We start from the raw sequence: 18,775 nt of genomic DNA on the forward strand, positions 1-18,775 counted from the left end.
AAGTCTGCAATACCCTGGTTGTAGACCCTAAGATGGCGCAGTTCCTGGAGTCGGCTCTTAAAGCCTGTCAAGATAAACTTCTGGATATTTTTAGCCCCCTAGCCATAATTTTCGAATTGGCTGAATCCGCTAGAGCGGATGATAGAAAGGTGGACCTGGAAGAACTTCGGGGTTGGATCCAAAGGGCTATTCGCATTACCGGCCAAGTCAACAAGTCACTCTCTATTGAGAGACGCAAGGTCATCCTATTCAAGATTGAGCCTAAATTGGCCAATCTTGCCCTCACTGAGGCAGGCATGGATGCTCAGGGCTTACTTTTTGGAGATTCCTTCATTAAAGATTTGAACTGATTTGTGGACGCTTTTACAGCTCTCGACAAAGCCCAGTCCTCTATGAAGAGGGTCGTTCATGGTCGGGTTTCCACAAGGGCCGGCAGTTTCAGGGGCCGTCTGCCCGGATGTTCTTCATATCAGACCCGAGGTTCGGGTCGAGGCTCTTACATAGATCAGCCTTTCCACAAAGATCCTCTTACCAGGATGCCAGACAACTGTCGGGATTCTTCCCTACCAGAGGCGGTCCAGGACGCAATAGAGGTTACAGAGGATCCACGAGCACAAGACGACCTTACGGTAAGCATTCTACCTCTATGTTTTTTGAATGTTTGCGTAGGGGGCAGGCTCCGTCATTTTTCTCACGCCTGGTCACGCATCACCTCGGACCAGTAGGTCCTTTCCACAGTCCGAGGTTTCCAGATAGAGCTGGTGGAGTCCCCGCATCATAATCCTCAGAGACTTACTTCTTCAAGGGGATTGGATGGTGAAACTCGATCTCAAGGACGCATACCTAACTGTCCCGATCATAGACTCCTCCAGAGATCTCCTTCGCTTTCTATTGAAAGGGGAGGTCTGGCGTTTTACCTGTCTTCCGTTCGGTCTCTCATCCGCCCCTTGGTGTTTCACCAAGCTAATGCGTCCAGCTATGGCGTGGCTGCGCAGTCGAGGTGTAAGCCTAATGATTTACCTGGACGATATTCCCATCTTAGCGCAGGATCATTCCGTTCTTCTCAAACATCTCAATTGGACTATGAACCTCCTCTCTCGTTAAGCTTCCTTCTCAATCCAGAGAAATCGGTTCTAACCCCATCTCAGACCATGGAATTCCTAGGCTTTACAGTGAATTCACTTATGGAAACTTTAAGCCTCCCTCCGGCAAAGGTCAGAGCTATCCGCAGGGAATTGAGCAGGGCGTTGACTATGTGGCAAATCTCTCTTCGTCGCTTGGCCCGAATTATCAGCCTCCTTTCCTCTTCTATCCAAGCGGTCTTCCCGGCCCCACTCCATTACCGGGCCCTTCGACGTCTGAAGACTGCTCATCTCCATGCCGGAGCTTCGTATGCAGACCTAATATCTTTGGAGTCGGAGACCAGGGACGAACTGACCTGGTGGATACACAATCTTTCTGCCTGGAATAGCAAGGCGATTTGCGGTCCGCAGACAGACTTTACGGTTGATTCGGACGCCAGTCTTCTAGGTTGGGGCGCGTATTGCGATGGGGTAACCACAGGGGGACCCTGGTCGGCAGACAAATCCAGACTTCACATCAATGCTCTGGAGCTTATGGCGGGCTCCTTTGCTATTCAGAGTTTCTCGAACGGCATGGCCAGGGCTTGCATCAGGCTGCGCATGGACAACATCTCAGCGGTCCGTTATGTCAACTCCATGGGAGGCACACACTCGGCAATGCTTACTAATCTTTCTGGATTTCTGGTCTTATTGTCTTTCCAGGGACATTATGGTGTTAACTGAATACCTTCCAGGCCTGCACAACACCCAGGTGGATTGGAGTTCTCGTGATCTCTTCGACGGCAGCGATTGGATGGACGAGGAGGTGTTCTTTGCTATCTTGTCTCTTTGGGGTCCTTTCTCTATAGACCTCTTCGCCTCCCGTCTGAATACGCAGCTTCCCCATTTCTTCAGTTGGTGATTTCAGGAGCCGCAGGACGTGGTGCAGGGGCAGATGCGGACTGGGCCGGGGCCTCAGGGAGCGCGGCAGCTCCTACCTGTTGTCGCGGCCGGGCGGCCGGTTCCGGTGCCTCCTGGTAGTCGTCACGGGGTCCCATCTCAGTCCGCGGTGCAGGCTGGTCAGATGCTTGCGCAGCAACGTCAGCGGCGTCCTTCGCGGGAGCAGGTTCAGCGTCGGCGCCCATCTCGGTGCCCATCTTGTCTGACGACTCGCCTTCCGCACTTGCAGTTGACGAAGCGGAGGGATCTACAGCCTCCGGGGACTTGACCAGGGTCTTGTCTTCTTCCGCGGGGACCGGGATAGTAACAACGGCCTTCTCTGGTACGTCAGGAACGCTGGTCAGGGTAAGTGGTGCGGAGTCCTTGGCCGCGGAAGGATCCACTGCCTCCGGGCTTGTAAGAAAGACGGAGGGTCCACTCTTGTTCACAAGTTGCGAGACTTGGATCTCCGGCGGGTACTCTTCGTACACTGGCTCTCCACCAATAGCCAACTGATTCCACTTGTGGGAGCGCCATCTTCACTGCCTCCTTGATCATGAGGGAGGAGTCTGTACTCCCTTGGATCGCAATACAAAGTTCACGGTGGGCAGTCTTTAGTTTTCCCACTTCTAGGGGGGCGTATTCGACATCTTCGCGCTCTTGAGGGGGCGTTACTAAGTTTTCCCGCCTCTGGGGGGCATATTCGATAATTTTGCCCTATTGAGAGGGCATTCTGGTCTCTTCCCATCTCTGGGGGGCGGTTACGATAACTTTGCGCTCTTGCAGGGGTGTTTTAACACAGAATTGGATCCTTGGTAGCCACACAATTCAATCAGTATCCTGTTCCAGTGACGCCATTTTATGCAGTTACACTGGCGCACTAAGATGCACTGACTGGGTCAGGTGTAGGTAATAGTTAATAGTTTTTGTTCATGACGCCAATTGCAGCGTGCGCAGGGTACTAATACAGGGCCCTTTAAGGTGTTGCAACTCACGTACCAGGTTAGGAATGCCAGAGAGGTATAATGTCTCTGTGTAGTAGTAGGCATAGTGTCAACAGTGTCTCCTACCTTGGTACTGCTGGACTCCTGGGTCCTGTCTCACTTGCAACAAAATGAGTGTTTCTAGTAGGAGTAATTGAGGAACTTGGTAGTAATGAATGAGATCCAGACTTGAAATATAATTCAACTTGTCTTTACTGGAGGCAGCATTAATCCACATGAGATACAGCAATAGTCTTGGGTCCCAGCAGGTATTGGCAATATGTGGCAGGGATCTGTCTTCTGCTTCTTATAGTCCAGTCGCCAGCACCACTCTGGTGCGGTGGGTTAAATGGATCATGACCTTGGCAGGGGTGGATACTTCCATTTTTACAGCCGACTCCGCTAGAGGAGCTTCGGCTACCTCTATGATGATCTCGGGGGCCGCCTGAAAGATATCACGAAACTAGCGGATTCCACATTTAAGGAGTTCTATTTTCACCGTCCTCAACATGCCTTTTCTTCGGTCATGGAGCAGCTTTAAACCAGCAATAGGAGCCTCCGTGTCTTAAAATAAAATTACATGATTTTCCTATTTTATGACGTAAAGTCATGATTTTATGAAAGACACGGAGGCGAGCATTGCCCTCCCTTCTACCCATCCTCTTATGTCTTGAGTCCACAAGATTTTGGTTTTGCCAATGGTATTATTGGTAGTGACTATTTATTGTATGATTTTTTATTACCACGTCTCCCATGAGGAGAGTAATGTCCTTTTATGTGTCTTCTGTCTTTGCAGGATAAAGGCTTGATGACGTGCGCAACTCGAAGAAAAAATCTGCAGTTTCCGGATTTAATGTACCTCTGTTACGGTTCTCCAGTTCCTGTTTTGGAAGTTATCCGAAATTTATACAGTTCGGCTGGGTGGCATCCCGCCAAGAAAGAGGAGGATTTTGGGGGATAAGGACTATATATAGACGACCTAGGCATGGGAGGGGCCGGTTGTCATGGTTTATTCTAATGTCTTTGTTCTTTTTTCTTTGCTGCTATGTGGTGGACAGTAAAGGAAGATATAGCAATAGGAGCCTCCGTGTCTTTCATAAAATCATGACTTTACGTCATAAAATATGAAAATCATGTAATTCACAGACTTGTGTAATGAAGTGTTAGTAGGAAGCAAATCGACTATTTTAAAAGGCCTATCTAATCTATCTACCTGATGAAGGAGGGATGCTGCTTATTGGAAATTGGGGGTTTTATATCTATCTCTATATTCCGTCCCTTCTATTCTATTCCTAGACTGTTGCCCTTGTTTCCTATATAACCCGATTACTTTGTGTATTATTACACCTCTTCCAGTCTTTCATATACCCCAGGAGTAACATACAACCCTCGCAGATACTTATATAGAAAAATAGTTTACTGATAACAGAGATGACAAAGTAATGGACATTATACATAGAGATACAGATAACACAATACATAGAGGACACCACCACACACAGCCGCCTCCGTTCCTGCCCTCCCTGGATGCTAAGCAAATGTGTCTAATAATGTGTATATATATATATATATATATATATATATATACACAGTATATACAGATTCCTCCAATGTACCGTCTACTGGATCCACACTTCTAACCAACTCATATCCAGTACCTGACCATTAGTACCAGTTCATATAGAGACTGCTGCATAAACAGCATATATAATCTACTGGTAATACAATTGCAGACTACAAATATATCTATATGCACACATATAAAGTCTACTGGGGGAGGGGAGAGACAGCGACACACTATGTGGCCTACTCAAAGAAGGCACCGCTCTTCACTCTAGTCTTTCATTTTGGTACTCGTTTCTTATGTCAGTAGACAAAGAATACAAAAAAACTTTTATTACTAAGTGGGAGGCTGAGATGGGAAAATAATTTACCCTAGACTCCTGGTCAGACGCTATGTACTGGTCCATGAAATGCTCAAAATGTATAAATCGAGCAGAACAGGAAGATTCAACTAAGGTGGTACCTAACACCAAACAGATTATCCCATACTATCCCGAACTATTCTCCACTATGTTGGAGGGGATGTGGTCAAATGGGCACCCCTTTCCATATGTGGTGGTTGTGCCCTTCACTCACACATTTCTGGAATTCAGTATCCAGAGTCCTAAAAGAGGTGACAGGGATAAAGGGAATATTAAGCCCAGAACTAGCCGTTCTAAGCATTGGGCTGGCGGAAATTCCTCACAGCGTCAGGGGCATTGTAGCCCACATCCTTTCCGCCAGTGAATCAATCAATGTAGTACTCAGTGAAGTACTCAAGTTGGTAACCTACTATATGCAGTGTGAGTTCATTTTTGCCTACTCGTTGAAACTTAGGATAGCAATGCATAACTCATGGCTATTATGGCTGTCCAGCTCGTATGCTGAACCACTTCCTTATTATCTCCTATAACTGGAAAATCTGGGGGAATATACCTGTCTGTAACTGGATATCGCACAGGATTACTGTATACTGCACATGACTACTGTATATTGCACATGATCACTGCAAAAACCTTCAATATATCACAGTAACGTGTATTTTGCATGGAACCTTTCTTTATTTGTTTATAATTGCATAATTATTCAACTTGCAAAACCATCTTTCAATAAAAACTTTATTGATGAAAAAAAATACTGGGATATTATACCTATATACATACACACATAAGCTTACATATAACTTAGCTTTCTCCTGAAATGATGTTGGTCCAGGGGGGTCCAGGAAGAGAGAGAGAGACTCCCAGGTTTCATGTCACCTATATGTTTCTGTGTCCCAGCCCCCACCATGGACTCCACCTTGTGACCACCCAAATATCTGTTGGCCTAGAGAATGTTGTCCAACTGCTTTTACAATGTCCCCTTCCTGCCTTTGATATGCTAACAAGGGACACAATGACCAAATGGCTACTGGCCATACTGATATCACTGAATGGGTGAATACCACTGGATATCAATATACACTATATCCAATTATTAGGCATATTTGTATGATCATCAGGCTGAGGTTCTGTCTGAGAGCCATATTTTCCTGTAACACTATCTATCTCCTATCTATCCCAAATCTATCCATCTATCTATCTATCATCTCCTATCTATTGCAATAGCCGTGTATGGGGTGGCCCCAACCCTATGCTGGGTTCCCAGGACACCGTTGAGATGTCACCACATGTTGCTGCTCTCTGGAAGGGATGGTAAGGCGTGGTGCACCCAATGGGAAATAAGTCCAGAGAGGGTCTGCAGTGAACCAGTGTGCTTCTTTACTGTAAGAAATCAGGAGCAAAATAGTACAGGTGAGGCATAGGGCTGGCTTCTCCTGGCAGAAGAAGGGTTTGATGCTGAGGAAAGGCCTGAGCTAGCTGTCCCTCTCTCCCTCAGAAGACTGGTACCCTGGACAAAGGTTGGAGGCCCGGGGTATGTGGCTCAGTCATCCAGTTGGCTTCTCGACCACATGGCTGGTGACCCAGAGTCTGTGGCAGAGTATGCCTGTCTCATTGTCTTCTTCTGGTCACTCATGCACACTGGCAGTCTCTTCTATTAAGCAGTGATCCCTATCTGCAGACATCTAGGTGCTTTGACTGTTTTCCTTTTTGAGAGGCACAGCCTAAACAGAAACAATGTTTTTCCCGACAAAAACAATACAGCTAAGACTTCGTTCACATCACCATTCAGCCATTCCGTTCCGAAAATGGAAAGGACAGATGCGGCACATAACTGAGCCGAACTGACCCTAAGTACCGTATAGACTATAATGGGATCCATTACCTTTCCGCTCAGAAGAAGATTTTGGAGTGGAGACAAAAGTAGTGCATGCAGGACTTTTGTCTCCGCTTACAAAATCTTCTTGTGAGCGGAAACCTAACAGACCCCATTATAGTCTATGGGGTTCTTAGGTTCTGTTCGGCTCAGTTATGTGCCGCATCCGTCCTTTCCATTTTCCTGCTCCTAAACGGAGCAGGAGAACGGAATGGCTGAAAGGTGATGTGAACTCAGCCTAAACCAGATAGTCAGAAGGTCAGTGTGTCTGTTTTATTTTCCCTCCAAAACTTTGCACAGTCCCTTATAGTAACTGTGGAAGATAAATGTTTCTCCAAACAGTTTCAGGTTTTGTCTTGGTTCCAGCAGGCTTTAGCATTAAACTGGCAGGCAAACTCAATTCTATATTTCTCAATGCTATATCTTTCACTCACTCTGCAGTACTGAAGAGCTAACTTGGTGTATTTGTTTCCTCTTTATGCTGCACTTCACTCTTGTAGTCGGACTTATTTTTAGCCAAAAAGTAGGTTAGAATCCTGGCAGCTCCAACATGGAGTCTCAACCAAAACTAACCAGAACTGCACCTCCGTCTAGTAGCAAGCAGGACTGGCCCACTTCTGACCAAAGGGGGGGGGGATGAAATGGTGAGTTCCATTCTGTCTAACTATAGCTAGCTCTGCCGTGTTTGCTGCCACCTGCTGGTGAACCAGCCACATTACATGGCCAGTTACATAATATTATTATAAATGCACAGTTTTGAGGGGCCTGGAAATAAATATATAGGTAACATACAGGTTGGACCATAAAAGATAGTAGCAAGGTGCAGAAGGGGTAACACCACTCTGGGGTATTACATATCTATCTCTCTATCTATTTATTATCTATCCATCTATCTACCCTCTAGATATCACTCATATCTAGCTCTCTCATATCTGTCTATCTAAAACTATCTAGAAATGTATCTATCTATTTATCTATCAATCGATTGACCGATCAATCTATCTTATATCTATCATCTATCCATCTATCTACCCATCTACATCTTTCATATCTAGCTCTCTCATATCTATCTGTCTGTCTATCTAAATCTATCTAATACTATCCATCTATCTATCTCATATCTATCTATCTATCTATCTATCTATCTATCTAGTTTCAGTATATACAGTGGAGGAAATAATTATTTGACCCCTCACTGATTTTGTAAGTTTGTCCAATGACAAAGAAATGAAAAGTCTCAGAACAGTATCATTTCAATGGTAGGTTTATTGTAACAGTGGCAGATAGCACATCAAAAGGAAAATCGAAAAAATAACTTTAAATAAAAGATAGCAACTGATTTGCATTTCATTGAGTGAAATAAGTATTTGAACCCCTACCAACCATTAAGAGTTCTGGCTCCCACAGAGTGGTTAGACACTTCTACTCAATTAGTCACCCTCATTAAGGACACCTGTCTTAACTAGTCACCTGTATAAAAGACACCTGTCCACAGAATCAATCAATCAAGCAGACTCCAAACTCTCCAACATGGGAAAGACCAAAGAGCTGTCCAAGGATGTCAGAGACAAAATTGTAGACCTGCACAAGGCTGGAATGGGCTACAAAACCATTAGCAAGAAGCTGGGAGAGAAGGTGACAACTGTTGGTGCGATTGTTCGAAAATGGAAGGAGCACAAAATGACCATCAATCGACCTCGCTCTGGGGCTCCACGCAAGATCTCACCTCGTGGGGTGTCAATGGTTCTGAGAAAGGTGAAAAAGCATCCTAGAACTACACGGGAGGAGTTAGTTAATGACCTCAAATTAGCAGGGACCACAGTCACCAAGAAAACCATTGGAAACACATTACACCGCAATGGATTAAAATCCTGCAGGGCTCGCAAGGTCCCCCTGCTCAGGAAGGCACATGTGCAGGCCCGTCTGAAGTTTGCCAATGAACACCTGAATGATTCAGAGAGTGACTGGGAGAAGGTGCTGTGGTCTGATGAGACCAAAATAGAGCTCTTTGGCATTAACTCAACTCGCTGTGTTTGGAGGAAGAAAAATGCTGCCTATGACCCCCAAAACACCGTCCCCACCGTCAAGCATGGGGGTGGAAACATTTTGCTTTGGGGGTGTTTTTCTGCTAAGGGCACAGGACAACTTATTTGCATAAACGGGAAAATGGACGGAGCCATGTATCGTGAAATCCTGAGCGACAACCTCCTTCCCTCTGCCAGGAAACTGAAAATGGGTCGTGGATGGGTGTTCCAGCACGACAATGACCCAAAACATACAGCAAAGGCAACAAAGGAGTGGCTCAAGAAGAAGCACATTAAGGTCATGGAGTGGCCTAGTCAGTCTCCGGACCTTAATCCAATCGAAAACCTATGGAGGGAGCTCAAGCTCAGAGTTGCACAGAGACAGCCTCGAAACCTTAGGGATTTAGAGATGATCTGCAAAGAGGAGTGGACCAACATTCCTCCTAAAATGTGCGCAAACTTGGTCATCAATTACAAGAAACGTTTGACCTCTGTGCTTGCAAACAAGGGTTTTTCCACCAAGTATTAAGTCTTTTTTGTTAGAGGGTTCAAATACTTATTTCACTCAATGAAATGCAAATCAGTTGCTATCTTTTATTTAAAGTTATTTTTTCGATTTTCCTTTTGATGTGCTATCTGCCACTGTTACAATAAACCTACCATTGAAATGATACTGTTCTGAGACTTTTCATTTCTTTGTCATTGGACAAACTTACAAAATCAGTGAGGGGTCAAATAATTATTTCCTCCACTGTATATGGTCTCAGTGCATAAGGCATCCTTCATATAATAGGAAGAGATCCAGGTAAGACATGAGAGCAGCATCCCAGTGCCTAAACAGTCAGGACATGGAGCATGAAGACTATTGTTAATCCTCCGCTGATTGCTCCGTCCTTTGATAATATTAACACAAGGAGAAGTGATTAAAAAATAAATGAAACATTCATGATATTAATACTCCAATAGCCCAAGGCTACACATTTCCCAGGGTGATGCCCTTCAATGTGGCTCACAGACAGATAATATTCAATGTGTAAGTATAGCAACTGGCAAATAAATGACCGTGATGATATCAGTTACGTGTCCAGAAGGTCACAATACACACTTATTATGCACAAAAATATGAAAAAATTATGGAGATTTCAGTTTTCCAGTTGCGATCAAGATAAATGTGTACTTGTAAATGATGTGCTACAAGCAGCAGTGTGAATATAATGAGTCAACCAAACGCAGCTGTTTTAGGTGAAAATACTTAAGGGCAATGAGTTAGTCTTGGAAGAACAAAGCCTTAAGCCTCATGCACACGACAGTATTTTTTCACTGTCCGCAAAAACGGGGTCCGTAGGTCCGTGATCGTGACCTTTTTTTTTATCCGTGGGTCTTCCTTGATTTTTGGAGGATCCACGGACATGAAAAAAAAGTCGTTTAGGTGTCCGCCTGGCCGTGCGGAGCCAAACGGATCTGTCCTGAATTACAATGCAAGTCAATGGGGACGGATCCGTTTGACGTTGACACAATATGGTGCCATTTCAAACGGATCCGTCCCCATTGACTTTCAATGTAAAGCCTGGAGTTCTTTTATACCATCGGATTGGAGTTTTCTCCAATCCGATGGTATATTTTAACTTGAAGCGTCCCCATCACCATGGGAACGCCTCTATGTTAGAATATACTGTCGGATATGAGCTACATCTTGAAACTCAGATCCGACAGTATATTTTAACACAGAGGCGTTCCCATGGTGATGGGGATGCTTCAGGTTAGAATATACAGAAAAACTGTGTACATGACTGCCCCCTGCTGCCTGGCAGGTGCTGCCAGGCAGCAGGGGGCAGACCCCCCCCCCTGTTTTTAACTCATTGGTGGCCAGTGGGCCCCCCTCCCTCCCCTGTAGTTAACTCATTGGTGGCCAGTGCGGCCGCCCCCCCTCCCTCCCCTGTAGTTAACTCATTGGTGGCCAGTGCGGCCGCCCCCCCCCCCTTTCTCCCCTGTAGTTAACTCATTGGTGTCCAGTGGGCCCCCCCTCCCTCCCCTGTAGTTAACTCATTGGTGTCCAGTGGGCCCCCCTCCCTCCCCTGTAGTTAACTCATTGGTGTCCAGTGGGCCCCCCCTCCCTTCCCTGTAGTTAACTCATTGGTGTCCAGTGGGCCCCCCCTCCCTCCCCTGTAGTTAACTCGTTGGTGGCCAGTGGGCCCTCTCCCCTCCCTCCCCCTCCTAATTAAAATCTCCCCCCCTATCATTGGTGGCAGTGGAGAGTACCGATCGGAGTCCCAGTGTAATCGCTGGGGCTCCGATCGGTAACCATGGCAACCGGGACGCTACTGCAGTCCCGGTTGCCATGGTTGCTTAGCAATTTGTAGAAGCTTCATACTTACCTTAGAGCTGCGATGTCTGTGACCGGCCGGGAGCTCCTCCTACTGGTAAGTGACAGGTCTGTGCGGCGCATTGCCTAATGATCTGTCACTTACCAGTAGGAGGAGCTCCCGGCCGGTCACAGACATCGCAGCTCTTCAGGTAAGTATGAAGCTTCTACAAATTGCTAAGCTACCATGGCAACCGATACTGCAGTAGCGTCCCGGTTGCCATGGTTACCGATCGGAGCCCCAGCGATTACACTGGGACTCCGATCGGTACTCACCACTGCCACCAATGATAGGGGGGGGCGATTTTAATTAGGAGGGGGAGGGAGGGGAGAGGGCCCACTGGCCACCAACGAGTTATCTACAGCGGAGGGAGGGGGGGCCCACTGGACACCAATGAGTTAACTACAGGGGGCAGTCATGTACACAGTTTTTCAGTATATTCTAACCTGAAGCGTCCCCATCACCATGGGAACACCTCTGTGTTATAATATACTGTCGGATCTGAGTTTTAACGAAGTGAAAACTCACCTCTGAAAAAGCTTTTATGCAGACTGATCTTCGGATCCGTCTGTATGAAAGCAACCTACGGCCGCGGATCACGGACACGGATGCCAATCTTGTGTGCATCCGTGTTCTTTAACGGACCCATTGACTTGAATGGGTCCGTGAACCGTTGTCCGTCAAAAAAATAGGACAGGTCATATTTTTTTGACGGACAGGAAACACGGATCACGGTCTCGGCTGCAAAACGGTGCATTTTCCGATTTTTCCACTGACCCATTAAAAGTCAATGGGTCCGCGAAAAAAAAACGAAAACGGCACAACGGCCACGGATGCACACAACGGTCGTGTGCATGAGGCCTAACCGTGATGTAAGAGTATCAACTAGTAGTAGTAGCTTCAGATCCATCTCATATTTCTTAAAGGGAATATATCACCTATATTTTATTAACTAATTAAAAGTGCAGTACCCCAGAAGGCTTACTGAAAAGGGTTAATTACTGTAATATCAAATTCTGCACTTGAATATTGTGATTTTTTTTATGTTTGTGTACTTAATCTTAACCTTAGTTCACCATGTCAGGTTTCCGGGGTGATGGACCTGGATCTTCCCCTTGATTAGTGAGTCGTCTTAGTCTACCTGAAGAACAGTAAAGACTTACATGTGCAAGCTCCTCAGAGCTAGGACCTAGTTCAGATAATCTCCGTCTCTGGGGCTTCAACAGCAAAGAAAGCAACTTTCCTACCAGAGTACCAGAGGGAGAAGGAGATTTGCAGGTCTAGAACTCACAAGACTATGCATAGGAGTCAGACAGCAGGGTATTGTGAACGTTTATGGCAGAAAGACCTTACTGCAGTGGAAGGGAATATTGCTAAAGCATCCTCCACACTTTGAGATGGATTGGTCACCCATATCTAAAGTTTCTGCACCCATAAGGCCAGGAACCGTAGAAGGACTCTTTGCATGCCTGTGGCTCTACTGAGAGACTTTAAAGAACCAGAGAAGGAGTAGGGAGTACTACTAAATATTGTGCTGTGATATACTTTGTTACTGTGCCTTGCTGCTACTTTTACTACAATCCCAATCATCAGCTTCAGTGAATAGACTTTATTTATTGCAAGCAATAGGCCTGGTTATTGGCTCCACCATGCCTTGCACCCTGCCAAACACATACCACCAAGGGCAACCCAACTACCATCAGGCAGAAGTCCCAACTCCAGGGAGTGTCCTAGGGAAGAAAGGGTGCACCCCCCACTGTGAACTATGAGTACTATGACCACCCTTGGAGCCATAACTACCACTCTATCCCTTTCTCTTCCACACACCCCCATGGGTCACTGCAAAAGTGACACATATTCATTTTTTTTAATGTTATTATGTTATAATGTACTATTTCTTTCTTATATTTTGTGTACAAGATTACGGAGGCGGCCATCTTTCTAGGTTCAGAAATATGCTTTATAGCATATGGACTATAGGAACCTGTAGACTAGAGATTTTCATTGACTTCTGTGGTGGGGTGTTGTGGGCATGCTTTGTGACCCTTGCAGAGGTCACTGTGCTGGGAGGGGAAGGATGTGACCTGCGTACATTACCTATAGTGAATGGTGGATCTTGTGTTAGCTAAACAAAGGTGTTAGTTTTCCTTGTCATCCTGCCTGTGATGATAATGTGATGATTGCTGAGAAGGAATCTCCACGGAACAGAAGTGTCAGACTATTATGAGGCTCAGAGGTCAGTGAAAATTGCAGGATTTCAGGATTTAAAAAATATATAAATAGCATCACTAAACAGAAAAACTTCTTTAAAAATATCTTTAACATAAAAACATTGGTTTCAACAGCTTTTTGCAAAAAAAAATTAAAAATGTAATGTATTGTGACGAGTTTTAAGGTGTTTTTGTGTGTATTATTTTAGCTCACAAATTCTGCAGCCAGCTGTAGTGAAATAGATAATGCATTACAAGCAAATGAATACAATTTTTTACGTACTGTATCTGTCGCAGATTCGGTCACAAAGGGGATTTTCGGCTGAATCTGCGACTTCTTCCCCATCCAGCTACGTAAGCCAGTTCTAAAAAAGCGGCAATGGCTTGGGTGGGGCAGGGGGTGGGCCGGCCGGTCCTCATTTATCATTTTCTATACGTGTTTTAGGCATAGAAAATGATTTAAATAGACTCTAGCTCCCTTTGTAGGCTGGCGATGGATGCGCCTAAGTTATGTAGAGGACGGCGTCTCTACATAACTAAGGCGCATCAAGCGCAAGGGTATTAAGACCGGCGTCTAAAACTGTAATCTTAATAAATGACCCCCACAAGTGTTTAGGCCTGTGTTTTTTGTTTTTTTTTGGGGGGGGGGTTAGATTTTTTTCAAAATGCAGCATGATCTGGGTATGAGATTTTCTTCAGGATTTTTTACATGTAGGCTTTTCTATAAGAATTGAAATGTGCCAGCAAAAATAACCATAGAACATCACATAAAATGAAAAACAACCCCCAAAAATATTAGTAAAAATACCATAAAAACACGTTACATTTTTAAAATCTTTTTTTTTTTATGCATTTTAAAATGGTGGAAAACAACACTGTATGAAAGAACCCTAAAAGGATTTCCCCATCCCACATCACTTACATATTTTTCATCACTTTACGGGAACCTTTTATGGCTAGGTTCACATCATTTTGACATGTTTTTGGGGGTTTTTTTCACATGATTTTTTAAACTTGTGTGTATACACAGCATTTTGATTTTCCCTGTATGTGAAGCATTTTGGAGGTCAGTGGCATTTTATTTTTTATAGACTAAAGACTTCTCAAAACTTGTGCAAACCATTCATAGCATAGCAACCAATCAGATTCCACCTCTCATTTTCCAAAGGAGTGTGGAAAAATGAAAGGTGGAATCTGATTGGTTGCTATGGGCAACTATGCCAGTTTTCCTTTGTACCAGTTTTGATAAATCTCCCCCATTATGTTTTCACAAGTTTTGAAACGCTGAAAAAGTGTGCGCTTCTGTCCCTTACTTATTCTTAACATACTCTTATTGCAAGATCAGATAACAAAGACTTTGTTTGTAATCTGTTACCATGGAGACACACAGCTCTGCATAGAAGCTGTAAGACATTTTTAATCAACATTATTTGTGAAGTACCCCAGACCTGGGGGTACAACTATTGTAACTGCAATGGTTTGTAATGTGAATGCAGTGTTAGGCTAGTTTCACACTTGCGGCAGGACGGCTCCGACAGGCTGTTCACCATGTCGGATCCGTCCTGCGGCTATTTCGCTGTGCCCGCGGACCGCCGCTCCGTCCCCATTGACTATAATGGGGACAGGGGCGGAGCTCCGGCGCAGCACGGCGGTACACGGAGAAAGCCGCCGGACTAAAAAGCCTGACATGCAGTAATTTTAGTCCGGCGGCCTTTCTCCGTGCACCGTCATGCTATACACCTTGTTCTCCAGCAGATGGGGTACACTTGGCAGTGTTTGGCAACAGAAATCATCCCATTCCTCCTCTATTGGTAGGAGTCGGCTGGTCCAACTTCTTGCTAAGGGAATGGCTGAGCGAGTTAGGTTCAGTTTAGAGAGGAAAGTTTTGGAGCATGCAATCCATCTCCTGCATACGCTAGCGATATGCCCCCATGGTCTGAGATGGGAATACCCCTTTAAGGCGGTCAAGTGAGGCGCAAAAATGATAATAAAACACATAATAAATGTGGTGCAAATCATGTACAGCCGTTATTTGGTAAAGAACACAGTTAGGCTACATTCACACGACCGTATGTAATCCGTTCCGTTTTGCGGATCCGCAAATAACGGATCCGCATGTCGGCAAAAAACGGAAGAGTGGCTTACGTATGTCATCCACAAAAAACGGTCCGCAAAAAACGGATGAGTATAAAAAAAGTATAAAAAAAAACCCTGAGGGCAGAGCCTTCATTAAAATATTGAAATAAAAAAACGGAAACGGATCCGCAAAAATCGGATGACATACGGAAACCATTCCGTATGTTATCCGATATTTGCGGATCCATTAACTTCTATGGGGGAGCGGAGCGATTTCTACGGACAATAATAGGACATGCTTCATATTTTTGCGGTGGATAAAATCGGAAACACGGTGGCGGACAACATACTGAATGTTGTCTGCTAATTTAATTCACCCATAGGAATGAATGGGGCCGATTTTATTCTGCAAAATACGGAACGGATGCGGAATCGGACACGGAAACAAATAATACGGTCGTGTGAATGGACCCTTATCCACATTTAGATTAGTCAATCTTCCCCTCTATATACACTATACATTCTCCACTCCATATACTGCGTCAATCCTTGTAGGAATTGCGAAATTGAAATGCAGACTAGAAAAAATTGATGTAATAGTCATTTCATTTATTGATATCCCCTTGTAAAGCTCAGGGCGCATACTAATAAGTCTAAGGACCTGCGCTGGATAATATCACCTGTAAATATCTGTCCTTGTGTTGTCCTCTCCTCCAGTCGATATTACGTCTACATTGCAGTGCATTTGTTCTGCTTCTTTTCCTCTCGGTGTTTCGCACATAATAACTAATATGGCCACCGTCACAGCTGCTGTCAGCGCTGACATCCAGCTTTCTCAGACTACCAAAGGGTCCGATCGGCCTGGTTTTGCAGCGATATGACTCCTGTTCTTAAAACGAAAAGGACAGATTTCGCCATGATTTAAAGGGATTCTGCCGACAGCTTCACTGAGGTCTCCTTGAGTATTTTAGAAATATACCTGTGTCTGACATGAATGCTGTGGTTCTGCCTTAAAAAACTATCTTTATATTCACTCTAATTACCTGTGAAAATAGCCCAAGGGGCTGTCCTAATGGTTAGTGCAGCCCCACCACATCCATTCTGAATGATCCCCACATCTCCCTTCATCCTGAAGTCCCCTCCCAGCGCCTCCAACATCAAGCAGACCCTCCACTGTAATCTCGTTCAAGCGCCACAAGATGGAATCCCTCTGGCGGCTTCATCTTTTTTTAACCTACTGCGCATGCGCTAGCTGTATGCGCAGTTCTCCTGAACCAGAAGTGACTGTACTAATACTTACTCGGTATCATGCGCAGTCTGTCCCCCGATGCCCTCTTCTCTGGCATGCCACTCCCAGGTTTTAACGCCAAGTCGCTCTTCACTTCTAGTTCAGGAGAACTGTGCATACAGATGGCGCCTGTGCAGTAATTTAAACGAAGCCGACAGAGGGATTCTCTGTATTCTCCATAAGTAATGCAACAGAAAAAACCTCCATATTAAATTGGAAGTACCGTAAAGGGCATATACTTCTATGGGTGCTCTATCACGGCTCCGTATAAGGCCTCATGCACACAACCGTTTAAGTCAAGTTTGACGTTTAAGTCAAGTTTGCCATTGAAATGATATGAAAAAACAGATCACGGACGCGGATGACAATCTTGTGTGCATCCGTGTTTTTTCACGGACCCATTGACTTGAATGGGTCCGTGAACCGTTGGCAGTGAAAAAAATAGGACAGGTCTTATTTTTTTCACGGCCAGGAAAAACGGATCACGGATGCGGCTGCCAAACGGTGCATTTTCCGATTTTTCCACGGACCCATCGAAAGTCAATGGGTCCGCGAAAAAAAACGGAAAACGGCACAACGACCACAGATGCACACAACGGTCGTGTGCATGAGGCCTTAAACAAAGCTGTTAGGCCTCATGCACACGACCGTTGTTCTGGTCCGCATCCGAGCCGCAGTTTTTGCGGCTCGGGTGCGGACCAATTCACTCCAATGGGGCCGCAAAAGATGCGGACAGCACTCTGTGTGCTGTCCGTATCCGTTGCTCCGTTACGCAGCCCCGCAAAAAAAATATTACATGTCCGTTTTGTGGACGAGAATAGGCATTTCTACAATGGGCCGCCTGTTCCGTCCGCAAATTGCGGAAGGCACGCGGGCGGCTTCTATGTTTTGATGATCCGCAATTTGCGGACCGCAAAAAAAGGAACGGTCGTGTGCATAAGGCCTAATTCAGCAGTGTGCACTGATACCTTAGGCCAGATTCACACGTCCGTGGTCCAGCCATGTTATCTGTATGCGTTTCTTGTGCATGTCAGGGCCCGACCATGGATTTAACTGACCCGGTCGGGCCATGACACATGCAAGAAATACGGACAGATAATATGAGCAGAACATGGACACATGAATCTGCAGTAACCAGGGCCGTCTTTAATATTGATTGGACCCTGGGCAAGAATTTACTTGGGCCCCATTGGACAGTGGCGCCACGGCCCCCCCTACATCATGCTCGCCCCCCCCATGTGCCCCCCCAACTAAAATGCGCCCCCCCCCCCCCCAAAGTGAGCCGCCGCCGCCGGGCACAGGGAGATGAGCGCTTCCATTGCGCTCATCTCCTTACTACTGCCTGTGCCGGCGGCGGTGCAGGGGAGGGAGAGGCGTGTCCCTTCCCCTTGCTCTGATAGGCTGCCGGCACTAGGCCGGCAGCCTATCAGAGGCCGGCGCAGGCGGCGCGATGACGTCATCGCGCTGCCTGAGCCATACAGCGTGGGACACAGACCAGAAGAGGCCTGCATCGCATCGGTGCCACTGAGGTAAGTATAAGTGTTCTTTTTTTTTTTTTTTTCTTACAATAGTGATACTGAAGGGGTGGGGGACTTAATAATGCCACATGATGGGGGGGGACTTAATAATGCCACATGATGGGGGGGGGCTTAATAATGCCACATGATGGGGGGGACTTAATAATGCCACATGATGGGGGGGACTAATTAATTGACTTAATAATGCACATGATGGGGGGGGACTTAATAATGCCACATGATGGGGGGGGACTTAATAATGCCACATGATGGGGGGGACTTAATAATGCACATGATGGGGGGGGACTTAATAATGCCACATGATGGGGGGGACTTAATAATGCACATGATGGGGGGACTTAATAATGCCACATGATGGGGGGGACTTAATAATGGCACATGATCGGGGGGGACTTAATAATGGCACATGACGGGGGGGGACTTAATAATGGCACATGACGGGGGGGACTTAATAATGGCACATGATCGGAGGGGGGACTTAATAATGGCACATGA

The 18,775-nt window shown here is 45.7% G+C and overlaps 1 protein-coding gene across 1 annotated transcript in view; it reads left to right on the forward strand.

Annotated features, from left to right (window-relative positions):
* The first annotated feature begins 536 nt into the window (after positions 1-536).
* GRIN2C (glutamate ionotropic receptor NMDA type subunit 2C) overlaps positions 537-18,775 on the forward strand; it is an 89,901-nt gene continuing 71,662 nt past the window's right edge. Inside the window, exons 1-3 of the mRNA XM_044299463.1 lie at positions 537-629; positions 726-1,390; positions 1,785-1,975. Of these exons, the coding sequence (XP_044155398.1) occupies positions 537-629; positions 726-1,390; positions 1,785-1,975 (949 nt within the window). The remainder of the gene's footprint in view (positions 630-725; positions 1,391-1,784; positions 1,976-18,775) is intronic.

Source organism: Bufo gargarizans, chromosome 6 (genome assembly GCF_014858855.1).
Source record: "Bufo gargarizans isolate SCDJY-AF-19 chromosome 6, ASM1485885v1, whole genome shotgun sequence".
Lineage (NCBI taxonomy): Eukaryota > Metazoa > Chordata > Amphibia > Anura > Bufonidae > Bufo > Bufo gargarizans.